Raw genomic sequence first — 22,885 nt, 5'->3', positions numbered from 1 at the left:
CGTTTTTCAATAAACCAAATGACCCACAGGCTGACTAAGTTTGGGCAGCAGAAGTGACGAGCATTTATCATGCCGTACATGACTGCAGTAACAAATTTGCCCCAGTCATTTTTCCAGATTCTGAAATAGCTAAGAAAAAAGCTGTAGAAACTTTGGGTGATATTTTGGGTCAGGTAGTGTCTTTAGTCGGTGGGTTTAAAAAGAAATATAGGCAATATATTACAGAAAGCTTGAAATGTCTACTTTTAAACTAAAATATTCAAACCAAAATAAATAGGCTACTCTCTGATTATGTAATCCATATGAAATGTGCATTTCTCTCTGGCGTTCATGGTGAGTCCGCATCGTCAACTTCATCTTAGCAGCGACACAGAAAACACCAGTTAATTACTAAACAATTAAATGTCTCCTTGCTAATTTATTAGACACATGCATAATCATTACTTTAACCGGTTCTTTGTGGCAAGCCTTAGCTATGTGTGCGATCATAACGCTTATTATCCTGTAGGCTAAAGCCTATTTAAGTAATTATATTAATATAAAGGGGCGACACATTTACTACTTTTAAAAAATGCAGGTCAGGAAGCGGCTCGGGTAAAATATTTTATTTTCATTTGTTTGTGGCCCGAGTTGCGGGGGGGTTAGTTGAAAACATCGGTCGGGTGCGGGTTGTTTATACATTGACCCGCGCATCGCTGGTGCTCAAGTATCACCACAGCTGCTCTCAGAGAGGGAGAGAAAGATGGGACATCCCTCGCTCTTTACTCTGGAGCATTGGCTTTTCTTTCTCCTCTCTGTCCATGCAGGCCAAGCTGGGAGAGCACACACTATGCATGTTTTTCCAGAGCTGTATATCAGTGTGTGTATTTTTGTGCGTCTGCTTGTCTGAGAATTCGAGAGGGCTGGTCTGGGGGTGTATGCGCAGCTGTCACGAGGGGACGCCGTCTAATGGTTTTCGGAGTCTAGTAGATTCCGATGGGGATATCAGCTTTGGAGGATCCTAAAAAAAAGTGGAATCACTGGATTGCACACCATGAAGGTGTCTCTTGTCACTTCGGAAAAATATGTTCCTGTAAAAGATTTTTAAATCAGAATGATTAGTAGTAATGAAGTGGAACAAATGACATGCTAAAATATAATGAAATATGGATAGATTGATATATCAGCTGACATTGGCAGTTTTAAAATTGACATTAACAATAGCTTTAGTGTCCCCTCCAAAAAAAATAATTTGTGTGCGTATATATATATATATATATATATATATATATATGAAATTGCATTTTAGTTTTAAATTGTATTTATTTTATATTAAATAAATAATATAAAAAACATACATTAAATAAAGTATTAGTTATTATATATACATTAATCAATTAATCACATCCAAAATAAAGGTTTCTTTACATAATGTGTTTATATTATGTATAGTTATTATGTATACTATATATAAATATAAACACATGCATGTATATATTTAAGATACATATGTTGTTTATATATTAAATATATTTTTATATAATATAAAAATTAAGAATATAAATGTATATACATGTAAATATTTTCAAAATGCATTCTGTATGTGTGTGTATTTATATATACATAATAACTATACACAGTACACACATATATTATATAAACAAAAACTTTTATTTTGGATGTGATTAATCATTTGAAAGCACAAATTCTTTTCTTTTTATGTAGTAACTCATTAGGGTGGAAAAAGACTTCTAATTGGACCATTAAACAGAGACAGGAGGATGAACTAGAGCAAACAGTAGACAGTCGAGTTGGGTAAACAGGGTAATTGAACTCTCCCACAGGTCAAAGGTGACGCAGTCAGTAAACAGCTGTTGCAAGGAGAGAGAAATCCAGCATTCATTGGGTGTTGTGATGTTTGCAGAGCATTGATTTCAAATTGATGATTTGTTTCTCTTTGTTTTAGGCTGGCAGGGTGATGCAGTGCTGGAGCTTCTGGCTGGGTCTGATACTGGTGCCAACAGCATGTTTACTCAAAGATGTGGTGTGGAATGCGTGAGTAATGTACCACACACATACACATATCAGTGTATTTATGGAGAAAATACAGTGTGATTTTGGCAATATGTATTAGTCACTCACATAAACAGACTGAAAGTTTATCACTTTGTCTTGTGTGTATGTCTGCATACAGAGGACGGCGTACTGTGAGGAAGACTCTGCTGGAGGAGGTGCAGGAACTGGAAGCTCGGGCTGTGGACCCTGGGGCACCCGTCCTCAGAGATGCCAGCGGCCGCAGGTATGCCCTGAATATGCCTTGATGTAAACCAGCCTATCTATAAACTCCCCTGTAATAGTTAAGGTTGATTTCCAAGTTGTTTTAATATAGATTCAGGCAAATGCATAATTTATTTTTGTTGTGTTATTTTTATCATTAGCTCTGTTTCAAAACATAGTGAGCTGACTTGCTGCCTACATAGCAACCTCATACAAATAGCAAAGTGACAATGACAGAGAAAGTGAAAGTTATATTATAATGCATTTAATTATTTAATATTTTTATAAAGAAAAAAAAATATATATATATATATTTGTGTGTGTGTGTGTGTGTGTGTGTGTGTTTATAGATATATATATATATATATATATATACACACATACACACACACATTTTTTTATTTATAAATGTCGCAGTTCAGAATGGAGGACCCAAAAGCAGAGGTTATGCAGTACAGTTTATTGTCCAAAACTACAAACAAGGAGACTGCCGTCAACAGACGCAGATCTGTGAAGAAACAAAAAGATCCTTGATGGACAGGTGAAAGGGACCGGAATCCAGTGCCTGAAGATCGGAGAGCAACAACTGTTCTCAGTCCCCGTGTCCGGCGCTAACCGCTCGCAGGCGGCAGGAGAGTGAAGGTCCACTGACAGGAGGTGAACTGGGCAGAGAACAAAGGTTAATGACCAACTCTTACAAACATAACAACAGAGCAGGACAGGACAGGACAAGACAATACTAGGCTAGGGGATGCACGAGAGAAATATGGCTGAAACGATAGTAACCAAGAACCAGAGCGAAAGCACTAAGTTCTGCAATAATCCGACAAAAGACAGAACAAACAGTGACTAGAAGTAGCCGAGAGAATTAGAGAGACAAAAAGGATCAGGTAAGAGATAATCAGTGTAAGTGTTGATTCTAACGGGAAACAGCTGCGAGAGAGTTAAGGAGGAGAAACATGAATGGGACTGATTAGAGTGTGTGTGCGCAGCGTGAGCGCTGAGATAATAGTAATCAGCTGTATGAGTGTGCGCGTGTGTGAAAGGAGGAAAACATACAGAAGGAAGAGACCGGTCTATGACAGTACCCCCCCTCAACGAGCGCCCCCTGGCGCTCCCAAAGGTGAAATCTGGCGAGAGCGATGGAAATCCTCGATGAGCGAGCGGTCCAGGACGTCCCGAGATGGAATCCAGCTTCTCTCCTCAGGACCGTATCCCTCCCAATCGACCAGATACTGGAAACCGCAGCCCCGAGGGCGAACATCAAGAAGTCTGCGGACAGTATAGATCGGAGAACCCTCAACAAGGGTAGGGGGCGGAGGGACAGGGCGGGTGGGCATCCGAATAACGGATTTTAAGCAAGACACGTGAAAAACGGGATGGATGCGTCGAAGACTGGGAGGAAGTTTGAGTTTGACAGTAACGGGGTTGAGAACCTTGATAATGGAAAAAGGTCCTATGTACCGTGGCGAGAGCTTACGGGAGCTGGACTGTAGAGGAAGATTAACGGTGGAGAGCCAGACTCGCTGGCCGCAAATATATCTAGGGGCCTTAACGCGACGACGGTTGGCTGCTCGGCGAGAGCGAGCCTTGGTCCGACAAACAGCAGCTCTCACCCTCCTCCACGTACGATGGCATCTCTGAATGAATGCCTCAACCGACGGAACGGAAACCTCGAGCTCTTGAGAGGGGAAGAGCGGGGGTTGATAACCGAGGCAACAGTTAAAAGGAGAAAGCCCTGTGGCGGATGACGGTAATGAATTATGCGCATATTCAGCTCACGGTAACTGTTCGCACCAGGAGGAAGGAGCCTGGAATGCTAGACTACGGAGCATACGACCTAAAATCTGATTGGCCCGTTTGGCCTGCCCGTTAGTTTGGGGGTGATAACCTGACGATAAACTGACGGTGGCGCCGATCTGTCGGCAGAACTCCCTCCAGAATTGAGAGATACATTGTGGACCCCTATCAGAAACAACATCTGTGGGGAGACCGTGGAGCTTGAAGACGTGGTTAACTACCGCCTGAGCTGTCTCTTTAGCAGAGGGTAATTTGGGAAGCGGAACAAAGTGGGCGGCCTTAGAAAATCGATCCACCACAGTGAGGATGACGGTATTCCCCATGGATGGAGGGAGACCCGTGACGAAATCTAAGGCGATATGCGACCATGGACGAGACGGAGTAGGAAGTGGCCGGAGTAAACCGGCGGGGGGTGAATTGCCAGAGTCTGGGCGCAGACAGGACACGCGGATACGTAACGGCGAATATCACGTTCTCTGGTAGGCCACCAAAATCTTTGACGAATAACGGCGAGCGTACCCCTGACACCAGGATGAACTGAGACTCTAGATGCATGCCCCCAACGGAGAACTGCCGGGCGGACAGGTTCGGGAACGAATAATAATTGTTTGGGACAGTAATAGCGCGGTCTAGAGCCCGTCTAACCATCCGCTCTACCCCCCAGACGGCAGCCCCTATCACACACCCCCGGGGGAGAATGTTCTCCTTGGTAGCGGCATCCTCTGAGGAGCCGAACAGACAAGCTAAAGCATCAGGCTTGGTGTTCTTAGAACCAGGTCTATAGGAGATCGTGAAATTGAATCGACAGAAAAAAAGCGCCCAACGAGCCTGGCGAGAATTGAGCCTCTTAGCGGATCGAATATACTCAAGATTCCTGTGATCTGTCCACACAATGAATGGCTGCGAAGAGCCTTCTAACCAGTGGCACCACTCACATAATGCCAGACGAATGGCCAATAACTCGCGGTTACCTACTGAAATTCCGAATAAACTGTCTATAAAAATTAGCAAAACCTAAGAAGCGCTGAAGAGCGACTCGGGAATCGGGTATAGGCCAATCAATGACGGCTTGAACCTTGGAAGGGTCCATACTTATTCCCCCCGCGGAAACGACAGATCCCAGAAACGTAGCTGACGGAGAATGGAATATGCATTTCTCTGCTTTAACAAAGAGGCGGTTCTCTAAGAGGCGTTGCAGGACTCGACGAACATGCTGGACGTGCACTTGGAGGGAGGGTGAGAAAATAAGTATGTCATCTAGGTATACAAACACGAAGACGTTAAGCATATCTCTCAGGACATCATTAATAAGAGCCTGAAAGACAGCAGGAGCGTTGACCAAACCGAAGGGAAGAACCCGGTATTCAAAGTGACCGAGGGGCGTGTTAAACGAGGTCTTCCACTCATCTCCCTCTCTGATTCGAACTAAATGGTACGCATTGCGTAGATCTAGTTTTGTGAAAAACTTCGCCCCCTGCAAGATCTCGAAGGCTGAAGACATGAGAGGCAAGGGATAGCGGTTCTTAATAGTGATGTCATTCAGCCCTCGATAATCAATGCAGGGACGTAAAGAACCGTCCTTCTTTTTCACAAAAAAAAATCCAGCACCAGCGGGAGAGGAGGAAGAAACGATAGTACGAGCCGCAATAGACTCGGAGAGATACTTCTCTAAGGCCTCACGTTCGGGCGCAGACAACGAATACAACCGACCGCGAGGAGGAGTAGTACCAGGAAGAAGATCGATAGCGCAATCGTATGGTCGATGGGGAGGAAGAGAAGTGGCCCGGGCACGACTGAAAACCGCTCGCAGATCGATGTACTCCTCCGGCACTCCAGACAAATCCCCGGCCTCTTCCTGAAACACAGAAACAGAGGAAACCGGAGGAATGGCAGACACAAGACAATCAACATGACACGAAAGACTCCAAGACAAGATAGAACCATTAGTCTAATTAATATGGGGATTGTGTTTAGCCAGCCACGGGTGGCCCAAAACAATAGGAGTAAAGGGGGACTGAAAAATAAAAAAAGAAATAGTCTCTTGATGGTTCCCCGAGATGGTGAGACTCACCGGTCGGGTGGTGCGATGAACCTTAGAAATTATACTACCATCCAACGCGAGTACAGCAGTGGATTCATCAAGGTCAGTAAAAGGAATGTCATGTTCACGTGCCCATCTCTCATCAATGAAACTTGCCTCCGAACCAGAGTCAATGAGAGCAAGGCAGGAGGCAGAAGAGGTGGACCAGCGGAGCGTCACCGGGAGGGTAGTGCGTGTCTTTGACGAGGGGAGAAGACTAGTTGCGCTCGCCAGAACTCCCCTAGCTACTGGCGAGCTCTGGCTTTTACAGAGCAGGAGGACACAAAGTGGCCATCGGAGCCGCAGTAGAGACAGAGATGGTTTATTATCCGTCGCTGACGCTCGGCCGTCGAGATCCGAATGCCACCCAGCTGCATAGGCTCCGTTTCGAGATCGCTCCGAGCAGGAACAGAGGGTGTGGCCGGAGTTACTGGTCGCTCGGTCCCCAGACCGCGAGTATGACGGCGCATCCCCAAGCGCTTGTCCAGACGGATCGCCAACTCCACTAGCTGATCAAACTGCCCAGGAATCTCTCGTGCATAAATCTCGTCCTTAAAGTTGGAATTGAGGCCCTCAAGGAAGTGAGCAATAAGAGCAGGTTCATTCCATCCTGACGAGGTTGCTAGAGTACGGAACTCGATCGCATAATCAGCCACCGAACGTCTTCCCTGCTGAAGCACCGCGAGCCGGCGAGACGCCTCTTGACCATGAACCGAGCGGTCAAACACCTTTACCATCTCTTCCTTGAACAGCTGGAAACGATTAGTCAGGTCAGAATTCAACTCCCAGACGGCGGTTCCCCACTCACGTGCCCTGCCAGACAGCAGCGAGATTACGTAAGCGATGCGTGCACGATCCTGGGCATAGGTGGCTGGCTGCAAGGAGAACACAACCTCGCATTGAGTGAGAAAAGCACGGCATTGTGTGGGCTCACCGGCATAGCTGGCGGGATTGTTAATCCTAGGTTCAGCAGAACTCCCACGAGAAGCGGATGCCTCGAGCTGATAGCGATGAAGACGAGCAGTCAAGTCAGCCACCTGCGCGGTCAGGCTTTCCACGGAGCGGCGAGTCTCAGAGATCTCTGCATCGTGCCTGCCCAGTGTGATTCCCTGCAGCTCGATGGCCGTACGAAACGGTCCTTCCCCCGCTGGGTCCATCTGTGGGTCGGATTATTCTGTCGCAGTTCAGAATGGAGGACCCAAAAGCAGAGGTTATGCAGTACAGTTTATTGTCCAAAACTACAAACAAGGAGACTGCCGTCAACAGACGCAGGTCTGTGAAGAAACAAAAAGATCCTTGATGGACAGGTGAAAGGGACCGGAATCCAGTGCCTGAAGATCGGAGAGCAACAACTGTTCTCAGTCCCCGTGTCCGGCGCTAACCGCTCGCAGGCGGCAGGAGAGTGAAGGTCCACTGACAGGAGGAGAACTGGGCAGAGAACAAAGGTTAATGATCAACTCTTACTAACATAACAACAGAGCAGGACAGGACAGGACAAGACAATACTAGGCTAGGGGATGCACGAGAGAAATATGACTGAAACAATAGTAACCAAGAACCAGAGTGAAAGCATTACGTTCTGCAATAATCCGACAAAAGACAGAACAAACAGTGACTAGAAGTAGCCGAGAGAATTAGAGAGACAAAAAGGATCAGGTGAGAGATAATCAGTGTAAGTGTTGATTCTAACGGGAAACAGCTGCGAGAGAGTTAAGGAGGAGAAACATGAATGGGACTGATTAGAGTGTGTGTGCGCAGCGTGAGCGCTGAGATAATAGTAATCAGCTGTATGAGTGTGCGCGTGTGTGAAAGGAGGAAAACAAACAGAAGGAAGAGACCGGTCTATGAAAATAAAAATATTATATAATTAAATGCATTATAATATAATAAGTTATTTAACATTTCTCTTGCTTTATCTGCCATCTTTTTTCACTAGAATATTAATAATTGTAATAATAATAATTCTAATAATTAGAATAATGATTATTGTTATTATTATTAAGAATGTATTAATATATATGTAAAAAAACTCAATTATTTATAGTGAAATTTAAATTAAATTTATTGACAGATAAGTAAAATAAGTAAATAATACAATAGCATTTTTACTTATATATTTTTAATTACTTTTAATATAGGATTTTAATTAATTCAGATTATAGATAATTAAATTAATTGACAATTAAATTTAAATTAAATGTTAATTACTGTCATATTACTAATATATTTTGTATTTTTTTATTAATTTAATATATGATTTTATATTATTATGATTAATATACAGTTAGAATTATTGAAGATAAAATACCCACTTAAATACCCACATTTAGTTTTTTGTCCCTTTTTATATTATTTGTTTTCTTTGTTTGTTGCAGAAGAACGCTCACTAGGTTTTGCAGATGATTGATTGTGTTTATGATTTGTTTATGCCTTTTGTCTGTTTGCATATTGTTTGTGAATTAGTTTGTGGAAGTTTGATTGGGAAAGAATCTGTGTTTGTGTTCATTGTGATCCTCTAACCCCTGCCTGAACACCCACAGGCCCAGTGCTAAGGATTCATAGACTCACAGAGTCAAAGGCAGGCATGTGCAGGTAGAACCAGCTGCCTGAGTCTCTCTATAGGATGTGCAGTGACCTGTTTCCTCCTTTCCTTAACCTTCTTTTCATCATCATCATCATCTCACGACTTTTCTTTCACTTTTCTCTTTCACATTCTGCGATGTCAGGCGGCCGTGAGCTAGTCAGGTTTGCCTAGCTATAAGCACTAGGTGTGTGTAGCTCCTTAAGATCATAGCTCTGTGCATGTGTTTGTTTTCAAACTATGTGTTTGTGGTTTGAGGTTGACTGCGTGGAGCGATTGCATGGATTTAACCAGAGATATTACTCTACATATTGTGTTTGATGTACAGCCCTATATGAGACAGGAACTTGGCAGACAGACGTGTAGTCTCATGCAGTTTTTTTTAATACCTTGGAGTGTTTCGTGGTCTTTAGGTCACTAAGTTATGGCCAGGGAGTTGACAGAATGGACTTCTAATCAGAGGGATGTTGGCCATTAGCCCTGTTTGCGTTTACCTCCTCATTCCCTCAGAGCAGAACACTTAACCTCATTTGTTTCAGTAAATATCCAGCTGTAAAAAACATAATGGTTGTAAGTCATCCTGAACGAGTGTAGAAATCCGCTGAATGATTGAACGTCAGCTTGAATTCGACATCACTGGGCGGAGGCTGACACAATTGAAGAGCATATCCTAGGCGTTTACATTTGAAACTATTTACCCAAGAAGACCCCAACTAGTCCTGCTGGACAAAAGCAAAGTATTTTCCCAAGTATAAGCCAAGCCTGGACTCGTACCTGAGGGACGGTTGGAGGAAAATAAGTTATTGAAAGTTTGATTCATCAAAACAGCTGTCTGATATTCCAAGGACTGTCCACGTTCCAGAGAAAGAGAGAGCTCCGGTTACCAGCGAGCCTATGCGTCATTCCATCCTTTTATTTCTTTATTTATCCATTCATCATCCCCGTCTTTCAACCGGTCATATGTTTTGCAGACATAGTTTTTGTTGGCCGATGTTCTGCCATATCTCATATACTGTTGCCGGATTTTTTGCAGCGAAAGCCAAATGAATGCCATGTCCTTCCCAATGATAATAGTGCGAATGGTCCCCTTCGTAGCACGATATGAGTTTGAGCTGTAACCTTGAGAAGTTTGGCCTTCCTCCATGACAACTGGTTTTCAGATCACTTTCTTTTATGAATGAGTGGAAAGATCGCTTTCATCTGATTTACAGGGAAACATCGTAGACGGATTGTTCTACGTTGAACGTGTTTATCAAAGACGGGGTCAGGCTCATTTTAAAACTGGATGCGAAATGCCATGGGAATAAGTTTCCAGAATTGGAATTTTGCCATTTAATTCAGCATCCAGTGACTTCTTTATTGGCCGCATTCATTTAAGAATAAAGAGCTGTTGAATTCTTCTCATATTGATCGGTTTTGTTTGAAGGATTGGAAAGCTTGAGGATTTAGTGCTTTGGAAATATTCGAGGAGATGTTTTTGGATCGCAGGCCTAAGTTTAATGTTGTTTAGGAGTGCTTTGGGAAGCCGTTTCTTAGAATTGTGCTAGTATGTGTGTAAATGTGTGTTCTGCTTGAGTGAACATCATTAAGAGTACCTGCCGTTCGCCAGGATTGCCACACGGCAGAATAGAGGACTGTGTGTTGTAGAAATGCATGTGATTTGACCTCTAGCTGTCATGTGTGTAGCATATCAGCCAGTAATTGTGCTGTGATCGGTGGCTTAACCCATCTGTCTCTGTCTGTCCAGTCTGAACGAGCGTGCCCACCTGCTGACACAGGTCTTCAGGAAAATGCCTTCCAGCGTGGGACGCTCGAACTCTGTGCAGCAGACCGTGTCACGTAAGTGCATGTTCCGCACCCATTTTTTTTACGCTTCACACCCACTGAGATCTGCAGAACCTGTACAACTGCAACTAATTATTATCATTATTATATCATTATTAATCTGTCAGTTGTCAGAGCTTCACGAGTTTCTTGTCTTTGAGCGAATGAAAAAAATCTTAAATGAATCTGTAAAAGTATAAAGTTTTCTTTTCTGTGTTGTATTAGGAAAACCAAACCAAAAACAAGTTCCCGCATGCAAATATCCCTATAACAAAGGCTAACGATTGTTTTCTCTCTCTCCCAATAGATGGATATGCGTTCTCACAGGAGGAGCATGGTGTGGTGTCGCAGTCCCAGGTTGTTCGATCCTATGACACCACCCGTCAGCGGCCCAGTCTGTAGCTGTAGCCACAGCGACAGCTGCTAGAGACTTTAAGGACACACCTGTGCTGGCTGACCCTGCTGTGGCCTTTAAGCTGAACTAAACTGAACTGGCCACAGCTAGCGCAACACTCGGCCGAGCTACATAACACACCGCCTCCCGACGAGGGAGTGGATTTACAGGAAACGGAGGATTGGGGTGGGCGGGCATATTCTCACATCAAAACGTTCAGTCGAAATGCACTAAACACGAACGGACAGGCGAAAGGAGCCAAGTAGCACCCAGAAGCGAAGCCAGAAACAATTGTGACTGTATCACTATCACAAGTAACAACACTGCTTCATTTGGTTCTACATTGTGCGGGTGCGTTTGCATCGTCACATTTGTATGTGTGAGCGTAGATATCGAGAAGGATGTGCATATGTGCTCTTATCTGTCGTGTGTGTAGGTTGTAGGGCGGCTGTTGCACTTCTCTGTGTGTCTGCATGTGTGTGTTTTTGTTGAGTCCTAGCATTTGCGTCTCCAGAGATCGGGAGTTTGGCATATCCGTCATCACCACAGCAAAGCAGGAGGGGAGGCCACTCTAAACAAACACAAAACAGCCACCCACATGCATACAGTCTTTTTGGAGGAATGCCCATTGCAGACCTGAGATGGGGGAGGTGTGGCTTACAGATGCTGCAGACACATGCATGCACCGTTCCCATCCAGTGAAGCTGCCAAAACACACAGCGATTCCTCTGAGGCGGAACCCCCACCCTTCAGCATGGAGCTTCCCAGCTTACCACACACACACAAATACACCTTCTCTAGCTCTCTGTCTCACCTAATCTTCTACTTAATAGCGGCCTCTGTATCTTAGAGCTCATGTTCTCTCCGTCTGCCTCTGTCTTTGATGCTCTCTCTTTTTCCAGATCGCCAATCTCCATGTCTCCTTGTTCTCTTGGTCTAGTCGTCCTTTCATTCCCTTCTCTGTTCCAGTCGGTGGCTGCTGTGGATCACAGCTGTAGCTTTTGCTTTTGTCCGCTTTCACTTGACCTGTCGGGTTTCTGGACTGTTTTGTCAAATAAACTGGACTTGTGACTCTGTGTCATTCTCTTTTTAAGCTTTTTCTTTTGTCCTGTTATTGTTGTTCTCTAATATGAGTGAGTCATTTCAGGCAAATTTTTATTATTGTTCAGTTTAAATTTGTAGGTTCACACTCATGTCATTCCAAACTATCTTCTGTAGAACAAATATATATATATATATATATATATATATATATATATATATATATATATATATATATATATATATATATGTCTGAACAAAATTAGCAGAAGGACTTACTGAAAGTCATTTTTCCCACTGTCTGATAATAAAATCAGTGCGGTTTCTGAGATATAAAATGAAATGCTTCCTCCAGAGTTTCTCCTTGGTCTCCTCCCAATTCTACAACTGATGATTCAACTTCTTGCTTCTAACAGTGCTGCTGTTGATAACGGTTGAGGTCACAAATGGGTTGAAATTTGGATGATTTGTCGACTGTAATGCAATTGTTCCCGAATAGGATGCATTTTGTACAATATTTTGTTATCGGACAACCTTGGAATAAAATACTCATATGATTATTCATATAGGCCTAAGGAGGTTTGGGCCATAAAAATTCCGTGAGTTTACTGGAAGAAATAACAATACTGGAGGTGGGAGATGGGTGTGAAATACGTGAGACTCCCAGGAGAAACGGGAGTGTTGCTGTTAACTCACTGCTAACTCACTAGGGAGTTTGAAACTGGTTTGTGAATCATTGGAAGATTTTGACCTATTTAAAGAACCATGTCAATTGTTTGTAATTCCACAACCTCTCTTAATAGGCTATCTGACAAAAAGAAAGTTCACCGGAGTAGATTAGCTCATATGCACTCAGCCAAAATGCTATTAATGATTAAGTACTCAACCAAAATGCCTATGAATTTTTTTTATTAATAATAATTAATAAGTTCGTTTTAGTCATTTTGTTTTGTGCTTTTGACTTTTTTTTTCTCTTCATCTTTATTCTAGTTTTAGTTATTTTTGTAGTTAAACTTTTTCAGTTGCCAAAATTTAAAATTTTCATTTATTATTTAATTTTTTAATTAAAGTTTTATCATGTGATATTTATATTTTGTTTCAGCTTCAGTTATTTCAGTTAACAAAACTGTATAGTTTAACAAAAGTAAATATATGTGCCTATTCAAATAGATAAAGCGACTCACAGTTCAGAGAGGAGTCATTTGTAACTGCATGACTCACTGAATGTTGACTGAGGCTTTTTAACTCGGCCCTAACTCACTAGCGAATTCGAATTCGAGTGACTAAAGGATTCGAAGATTCGTTTTGTGAATCTTTAGATTTTGACCTATTGAAAAGAACCGGTTCGTATGAGTCAATAATTCGTGATTCGACTCACGCTACCACAGAAAGTTCTCCTGACTACTAAAGTTTAACGCATTGCTTCAGATTCGGTGGTGAGTAAATGATAGAAGAATTTAATTAATTCTATTCGAATTTACATCATACATTCACCGTGTTTTAAGGGCTTGCCAAACTTTGAATAACAGCCTATGTGAAAAGGAGATAGTTGTAAAATTGCTGAGCTAAAAAAAATGAGCTTAGCGTCATTTGGTTCACTTACAAAAATTAAAGCCAACATTCAACATTAGCAGGCTTATAAGTGGAGTTTGATTTGTGCTTTCTCTTGCCGGGTTTGTTTAAAGTGCACTTCAGAGCTGAGTCAGAGTTACAGGTTAGGAAATGAGCTGAGGTGGAGTGTTATTTTAAGATTAAAAACAGGAAAGAAAGGAGAGTACTAACACATTTACAGCATATGTAGATCTTACCTTATTTAAACCTCGAATCATTCAATTTGCCAAATAACACATATAGTAAAGTGCACGTGGTGTGTATTTGAGAATGTACTCAACTATGTGTTCTGAATTAACAATAGGTGCGTCGAATGGATATTTAGAATAATACTAGTTCATTGAAGTCTTAATGTAACTGTAAGGGTGTGTGTGACCCTGTAAACCCCATCAGTCCCATGATCGCCCCCATTGCTAAGAAGTCCACACCCACGTCTCTGAATATGAGCCAGCTCTGTCCAGCTCTGTCCAGCTCCACTGCCTCCAATATGGGGAATCCATTCCTGTTCCACCTCAGCAGGAACCACATGGATCCATTTCAACTCTGTCCAATGACTCCCCAAACGTTAGTCTGACCCTAATGTTTCCACATATACATGCCAAGAACACAGGCAGACTTAACTAACTGCAATTATTGTGGGTTTTGTTTGTATATTATAGCCATTGTCTGGGTGGAAAGTGTGACATGTGCTGTTAAGTGTGTTTAAAAACTCTTTTCTCTAAAGCAAGTTGAAGTATGAAAAGTGATTTGTGTTTTAGCACTTTCAAGTAATATTTATATAGATTTAGCTTTAAGTTTTCATCCTGTGTCATACTGTATGTGCATGTGGAATACAAATATTACTAACTAAACACAACTCTCAGTTCTGAGGCCATTTGGTTCAATATGATTTTTAAATGTTGCAGATTTTTGTAGCTAATGTGTAGGCTATATCACATATATTGTGTGAATTATTTTTTGTTATTGTTGTTGTTCTAGGTCATTAAATCAAGTGTTTCAATAATTGTAAATAAGTGGACGTATATGTGACATCCTAAAATGTCAATTTTGTGGTTCTGATTGAAATCATTTTCTTTCCTTTAATTTTCTCATTTTAATAGAGCATTGTGTTGGGTCTGTGAGATCGGGATTTTTATTTTAAAAAGTGAAACGAGGACTGGGACTTTTATTCTAAAAAGTGAACTGATACAGGAGCTGTATTGCGCAGGCGCACTCACAGTTGCTGGAGATTATGTGCGACGCATACACGTTTGCTCCTGTCTCTTCAATTTTTCCTGTTTTCACAGGACTTTCTAATCTGTAAACAAGGCTTTCTTCACGGGGCCTGTAACAGATTTGTGGGGGCTCGTCCGGGATCGACTCCTGATGCCCAGAGAAGTCGATCCATAAAAACTGATCCTGAGGACCAACATAACGTGGGCGCTGATGTGGTGATCCAAAAGACAAGGGCACGTCAGTGAGAAAGGGGGTTCCGAGAGCTGGATACTGTGAGAGTGGCTTGAGGGGCTGTGGAAAAGAGGTCATCATGGCTGATCGGGTACGCAAGGGCCTGGTGTGGGACATCAGGAAAAGGCTGCTCAACCTGTCAGCTGTTGAACTGTTTCAAGTTGCCAAAAGCATCGGTCCAGTACCAGGAAGGGACTTATCTGAACTTGACGTGGAAGATCAAGAGGGCTCTCTTGAATACATCAATGCTTTCATGTACAGCACCAACCTGTTAGAATCAGAGGACAGAGGTATGACTGAACTTTTGGTTTTGCAAGGGACTGTGGAGGCTGTTAGACAAGAGCATGGTGCTCCAGTGTCTGATCATCATCATGGTGAGGTTGAGAGTAATGTCGATGTTGATGTAAATGTAAACCCTGCACCCACTTTATATACACGCACCTCTACAGGCCACATGATCACTGCAGACACTGTACATTTAGAATCACCTAACACTACAACTGACCTGGGGAGAGCTGGAGGGTTAGATACAGGCCCTAGCACCAATCCTCCTGTCATGCATTCAGATTTCGAAGAGCTGAGCAGGAAGCTCCTTCAGTATCTTACACCACATACACAGCATTCCACTGCTAACCCACCTGTGATATACAGTGACACACCTTTGGCTAGTAATAATGTTGAACGTACCTCACAGGGTTTCACTGAGAAGGTGGTCTCTTTACGAGATCTCTCCTGCCTGCAACGTCGTGAATTTAAGATACAAGGGGGACAAATTGGCGACTATGCATCTGATATCACATATGCCAGTGTGTGCCGACAAATTGACGATGGAGTCAAAGAGAATTTCAGTGAAGCTGAACTGGTCAGGGGAATATTGCGTGTAATTAAACCAGGTAACTTCAAAGAAATGATTATGAATAAGGAAGATATGACAGTGGAAGAGCTTAAGAGGTTCCTTCAGTCACACCTAGGAGACAAAAGTAGCACAGAGTTATTTCAGGAACTAATGTGTGCAAAACAGATGGAGACTGAAACTCCACAACAGTTTCTGTACAGGGTAATAGGCCTTAAGCAGAAAATACTCTTTGCTATCAAACAGTCTAACACGGATGTGAGGTACAGCCCAGCCACAATCCAAGACGTGTTTCTCCATACTGTATATCAGGGCCTGGGGCACAAGTATAAAGATGTTAGGAGTGAGCTCAAACCCCTGCTGGCTGATCACAGTATCACAGATGAGGCAATCGTAAGAAATGTGATGAAAATCACTAATGATGAAAATGAGCGAGCGCGAAGATTGGGACCGATAACTCGGCCCAAGCAAAGCACTGCAAGCTGTGCCCAACTCGAAAGTGATCCAAACAAAGGGGTAAAAGAGACACCTGGTCAGAAAAGTAGGAGTGATCCAATTATAGAACTTACTGCTCGTATTGACGCACTTACCAGTATGGTAAACTCCATGCGACAGTCAACACTGAGGCCACAACCTGAATACACCTGTCAATGTTTTGTTAGAGGTCACCCTCCACAGCAAAGGGCGAGACTCCGTGGTTGCCCCAGATGTGTCGAAGCGGGACAACAGAGCTGCGTTCATTGTTTTCTCTGTGGCGAAGAGGGGCACCAGGCTCGAGGATGTCCTGGGAAGCAAAGACTGCAGGGAAACGGGAAACGGTCACTGCCAAGGGACGACCAGTGACCAAACTCTCTATGTCCCAAAGCACTGAGGACCCCATTTCAGGAATTGAACCTCACCCTGTAAAGCTTAAACCCACAAGAACCTCTCCCTGTTGTAAGAATCAAACCCTCAGTGCCAAAGAAATGTATCAGGGTGTGGCTGGTCCATTGCCGTCTGGAACTAAGAAAGAAACTATTATCAAGTTGATAGGAAAGAAGGCGCTGGCCCAGTGTAATCTCAATGGCCTCGCGGTCACCGCATTGCTTGATACCGGGGCTCAAGTAAGCATGATTGATCGAACATGGAAGGACAAATACTTACCCACTGTAGAAGTAAGGCCTCTTGTGGAGCTCATGGGAATGACAGAGAAGTTAGAAGTGTATGCCGTCAATGGAGATCTAATACCCTTTGACGGGTGGGCTGTAATAACTGTCAACTTACAAGGGAACGACAACCCTGACCTCTCAATTAATGTTCCTTTTCTGGTGAGCCACATCCCAATTGAGAGGCCGCTGCTCGGCTTTAATGTGGTGGAAGAACTAATTCAGGGCCAACCAGAGCGTCTAGTTCCTACTTTAGTTTCATTGCTCTCCAGTGCAATAGCAGTATCAAGTGAGCAAGCCCAGACCCTGGTTAGTTTTGTACAGACGCCCGAGCACAGCGGACAGTGGGGGCGGTTGAGAATAAATCGAGATGGCGTTTTGATACCAGCAGGTCAGGTAGCTTGGGTAAAGTGCAGAGTGCCACCCAAAATGGATCAGTCCGGCACAGCAGCCTTGTTTGAGCCAGATGAGGACAATGTGCAGTTGGAGCAGTTGGACATAGGTGAAGGTCTTTTGGAAGTCAAGAGCTCAGGAAGCCCATACTTTGCAGTCCCTATCGGCAACCACTCTACATGCGACATTACCTTACCTCGCAACACAATCCTAGGGTACGTCCATCCTGTTGAAACGGTATTGGAAGCGGACAGATCCAGTGGGACAAAGGCAAGTGGGACGATTCATGAGGCATCGGTGGCAGCGGTGGATGAAAGCTCGACATTGTGGCACCCACCTGTTGATCTTAGCCATCTGAGTGAGGATCAGCAAGCAGTGGTTAGGCAAATGCTGAACGAGGAGTCTTCATCCTTTGCCAGGGATGGAAATGATGTTGGCTGCATCCCGAGTCTCCAAATGTCCATCAACCTCAAAGATGACATACCAGTACAACGTGCCTACTCCTCAATACCCAAGCCTTTGTTCAAAGAAGTCAAGGACTATATCCAAGACCTCCTGGCAAAAGGGTGGATTGTAAAATCTAAGTCCCCTTACTCCGCCCCTGTAGTCTGTGTTCGAAAAAAGGATGGCTCACTACGCTTGTGTGTAGACTATCGCCTCCTCAATAAGAAGACTGTACCGGACAGGCACCCTTTGCCGAGGATTCAAGACCTGATTGACACCCTGGGAGGGTATTCTTGGTTTAGCATCCTTGACCAAGGAAAAGCGTACCACCAGGGCTTCATAGCCGAGGGTTCTAGACACATGACCGCCTTCATCACTCCATGGGGCCTATATGAGTGGTTGAGAATCCCATTCGGGCTGTCCAATGCACCTGCGGCATTCCAGCGCAGTATGGAGGGGATGCTGGACGATCTCAGAGATGAGTGCTGTGCCCCATACCTTGATGACGTGTTGTGTTATGCCCGGTCATTTGAGGAACATGTAGGAGTAATCCGAAAAGTTCTTCAGACTCTTAGGCGCCACGGAGTAAAACTTAGGCCTGAGAAGTGTGAACTCTTCCGCCATGAAGTCCGGTACGTGGGTCGCCTAGTGTCAGCCGAAGGAGTGAGGATAGATCCTCGTGATCTTGAAGCAGTGACTTCACTCAAGAGTAACAAACCTCAAACCGTAGGAGAGGTGAGGAGACTCCTTGGATTCCTCGGATACTATCGCCCATTCCTACAAGACTTTTCACGTGTGGCCAAACCAATCTACGAATTGCTCCAGACTCAGCCGAGGGCAACAATGCATCAGTACAGTCAAAGGAAGAGAAAGTGTCCCCAGATGCCCTCTCGAACACCAGTAGAATGGACCTGTCAGCACCAGAAAACACTCGACCTGCTCATTGACATGCTGGTAAATCCCCCGGTCTTGGCTTACCCAGACTTCGACCTCCCATTCGTGCTACACACTGATGCATCAGAAAGGGGACTCGGGGCTATCCTTTATCAGCACCAGAATGGAGGGCTGCGGGTCATTGCCTATGGTTCTAGGACCCTTTCCCCAGCTGAAAAGAACTACAGACTGCATAGTGGGAAGCTGGAGTTTCTTGCATTAAAGTGGGCGGTATGCGAGAAGTTCAGAGACTATTTGTTTTACGCCCCTCACTTTATCATCTACACAGACAATAATCCCTTAACCTATGTTATGAGCACTGCAAAACTAAATGCAGTAGGCCATCGTTGGGTGGGAGAACTGTCAGATTTTCGCTTTGAAATCAAACATCGACCTGGCAAAGCGAACATTGATGCTGACACGCTATCACGCCTTCCCCTTGACATGGAGAAATATGTCACGGAGTGCACGGAGGACCTGTCGGCAGAGGTGATACGAGCGGTCTGGGATGGAACTCGTGCTGCCAGGAAGAAGGATGTGGCTTGGATTGCAGCACTCAGTATGTCTCACGAAGACCTGGACCAATTATCCCCTGCCCCCTCATTGCCACCTATAAGCAAGGTCGAACTCGCCAAAGCTCAAAAGGATGATCCAGTGGTCTCTAGGATAATGGAGATGAAAGAGTCAGGTGAGGTGCCGGATGAAGACAGGAGGAGAAGTGTGGCTGGTCCAGCCAGGAAACTCTTACGAGAATGGAGCAAGCTGTCTTTGGAAGATGGATGCCTGTATAGGCACGTGGCTGGAAGGAAACAGCTCGTCCTGCCGACTAAGTATAGACAACTTGCCCTGGAGTACCTGCATGATAGGATGGGACACCTAGGCCAAGAAAGAGTAATCCACTTGATGAGAGAGAGGTTCTACTGGCCACATATGAAGAGAGAAGTGGAGGAGTATATCACCAAAAGGTGTCCATGCATCAAAGCAAAAAAACCAGTCACTCATGTCCGAGCACCCATGGGATGTATAACTTCCAGCTCGCCATTGGAACTTGTCTGCATCGACTATCTGCACCTGGAACAGAGTAGGGGAGGATATGAGTATATACTAGTGGTTGTAGATCATTTCACACGATTCGCTCAAGCTTACCCTACAAGAAACAAGTCCGGACGGACAGCGGCTGAACGGTTGTTTAATGACTACATCCCTCGGTTTGGCTATCCAGGGAAACTACATCATGACCAGGGCAGAGAGTTCGAAAATGAGCTGTTCAGAAATCTCCGACAACTGGCTGGAGTGCGTCATTCAAGAACATCTCCATATCATCCTCAAGGGAACCCAGCTGAGAGATTTAACCGGACGCTCCTGCAAATGCTTCGAACAATGGCTGAGGAAGAAAAATCAAAGTGGAAAGATCACCTGCCCCAGATTGTACATGCCTACAATTGCACTCGCCATGAGTCAACTGGGTATTCCCCATTCTACCTGCTGTATGGACGACATCCTCGACTTCCTATTGACTTGATCTTCGGGCTGGTTGAAGAAGACGAGGGGCAAACACCCAGAGGTTTTGCCGAACAGTGGGCTAGAAAAATGGGTGAAGCATACCAAATAGCAAGCGAGAACAGCAAGCAGGCAAGTGCACGAGGCAAAGCTCAGTATGACCTCAAAGTCAAAGGTGTAGTGCTAAGACCTGGAGACAGGGTGTTAGTCAGGAACCTCAGTGAGCGTGGAGGCCCGGGAAAACTCAGACCATACTGGGAGAAAACTATCTATGTGGTCAAAGAGCAAGTGGCTGATAACCCAGTGTATAAGGTGAGCCCTGAGAATGGAGGTAAGAAGGGAGAACGCACCTTGCATCGAAACCTGCTGTTGTTGGTAAATGATTTACCTGTGGAAACTCCTTCAGATCTTGGGAAACCTGTGAAGCAGAAGCAAAATGGACAAAAGGACAGAGAGAGACAGAGCAAGGAGCTTACTTACCACGGGGGAGAACAGACGGATTCAGACGAGGACGACACTGGAGAGTATTGGTTGAGGATTCCTTCAAGTTGGGCCGAGCCTAGAAGGGAAAATACTTACCGTCCAAGTACAGAACCAAGTCAGGAGAATCCACTGGTGGAAGTGGTGACACCAGCGTCTGCAAGTGGAGAGCAAGATCAAATACAAGTGCCACTACATGAAGGATATACTCAAAACAGTCGTTCATTGGATGAACCTGCTCACTGCTCCATACCCTCACAAAGGAGTGAAGAAGATGGTGAAATCGAGAGTCTTTGGATAAATGATACAAGGGACTATCTAGCAGAAGAAGATCCGATGATACTGAGACGATCTGCCAGAGAGCGAAAACCAAAGAGCATGTTCACATATGAGACACTTGGTCAACCCTCGATACAAACTCAGCCTGCACTCCACAGTATAGCAGCATATACACTACCATACTTACCTGGGTGGGCAACACATTATCCCCTACCACACCCCTTTCAGACTACACCTTACACTGAAATGAACACATTTACACCTTTCCCATATACAGTGCCAGTATATTGAGCAAAATAAGTGGTATTTTGAAAAAAATATTGCATTGAATTGTTTGAGTTTTTGTAACTGGAGCCTTTTTCATTTTGTCGGGGAGGATGTGACATCCTAAAATGTCAATTTTGTGGTTCTGATTGAAATCATTTTCTTTCCTTTAATTTGCTCATTTTAATAGAGCATTGTGTTGGGTCTGTGAGATCGGGATTTTTATTTTAAAAAGTGAAACGAGGACTGGGACTTTTATTCTAAAAAGTGAACTGATACAGGAGCTGTATTGCGCAGGCGCACTCACAGTTGCTGGAGATTATGTGCGACGCATACACGTTTGCTCCTGTCTCTTCAATTTTTCCTGTTTTCACAGGACTTTCTAATCTGTAAACAAGGCTTTCTTCACGGGGCCTGTAACATATATTTATAAAATGTCACATCATACTTTCAGTATGTGTAATTTAAAAAATAACAGTTTCCACTAAATTCATTGTAGAACAGCCTGTTAATGTTTCTCTATTACACATGTTAACAGCTTGTAAATGTTGTTTGAACTGGCAGCACTTCATCTTTCAACAACATGAAGAATATAACCATTTGTAATAATCTCAATATCGACAGGTGCCATAGTTTACTGTCATTCATCATTTACTAGTTTATCAGAATCTCCCTCAGAAAGACCAGCAAAATACTTATTTTGGTTGTTATTTTGATCTTTCAATCATTTAAAAATCTTTACAAAAAAAGTTTTTTTATTTTTAAAAAAAGTTGCACAACTGTTTTAATATGGATAAATATGCTTCTTAATCAGCAAGTCAGCATATTAGAAAGATTTCTGAAGGATCATGTGACACTGAAGACTAGAGTAATGATACTAAAAATTCAGATTTGCCATCACAGGAATAGATTACATGATCAATTATACAAAAAAATTATTTTGAAAAATGAGTTTTTATTGTATTTTTAATCACATAGGACTGCATAACTTTCAAAATCTTACCAACCTCAAACGTTTGAACAGTAGTGTATATAAATTAAATTTATAGCTGTTCAAAAATGACGTCAACTCAGGCTAATTCAGCTTCGTTTCCAGTATATATATTTAAAAGTAATGTGAACATGTGCATAGAGTTTTATGACTAAATGTCTGTCTGTATGCAAACACTTAGCATGGAAACTATGCAGAGATTTATGCACGCAGCTCATGGTCTCAGTTTCGTCATGAGTGTTGAGAGTGATGAAAGTCTGAGCACTTAAAGTGCATGTGTAACAGGAGCACTCGGGTTTAATTTAGCCAAGGCAGTGGTGCAAACGGCCCCTGCATGTCTTCATTTGAGAGCGCCACACATACCGCTGACAGCCGCACTCAGCATCTCTTACAAACTACCCAGTGACACTTCACAGTCTCTAAAAATATTTATTATAATTATTAGATTTCATATGTAAAAGAGACGTAGCACCCTGCTCTCAAAGAGAGAGAGGCACATCCAAGCTCAAATACTCATTCAGTTTTACAAACACACGTATCGTACACAAAAGTAGATCTGATGTGCATGTA

General features: G+C 43.5%; 1 protein-coding gene across 4 annotated transcripts in view; it reads left to right on the top strand.

Moving 5' to 3' along the window:
* LOC132116070 (phospholipid-transporting ATPase IB-like) overlaps nt 1-12,011 on the top strand; it is a 61,778-nt gene extending 49,767 nt beyond the window's left edge. For all 4 annotated transcript variants that reach the window (XM_059524644.1, XM_059524643.1, XM_059524646.1 and 1 more), the window contains 4 exons: nt 1,946-2,034; nt 2,174-2,278; nt 10,465-10,556; nt 10,849-12,011. In XM_059524644.1, coding sequence (XP_059380627.1) covers nt 1,946-2,034; nt 2,174-2,278; nt 10,465-10,556; nt 10,849-10,943 — 381 coding nt within the window. In that variant the 3' untranslated portion in view covers nt 10,944-12,011. The remainder of the gene's footprint in view (nt 1-1,945; nt 2,035-2,173; nt 2,279-10,464; nt 10,557-10,848) is intronic.
* Nucleotides 12,012-22,885: the final 10,874 nt, after the last annotated feature.

The sequence above is a fragment of the Carassius carassius genome, chromosome 35, assembly GCF_963082965.1.
Source record: "Carassius carassius chromosome 35, fCarCar2.1, whole genome shotgun sequence".
In the NCBI taxonomy this organism is placed as follows: domain Eukaryota; kingdom Metazoa; phylum Chordata; class Actinopteri; order Cypriniformes; family Cyprinidae; genus Carassius; species Carassius carassius.
The sequence above is the reverse complement of the archived record's forward strand: the minus strand, read 5'-3'. Positions and strand labels throughout refer to the sequence as shown.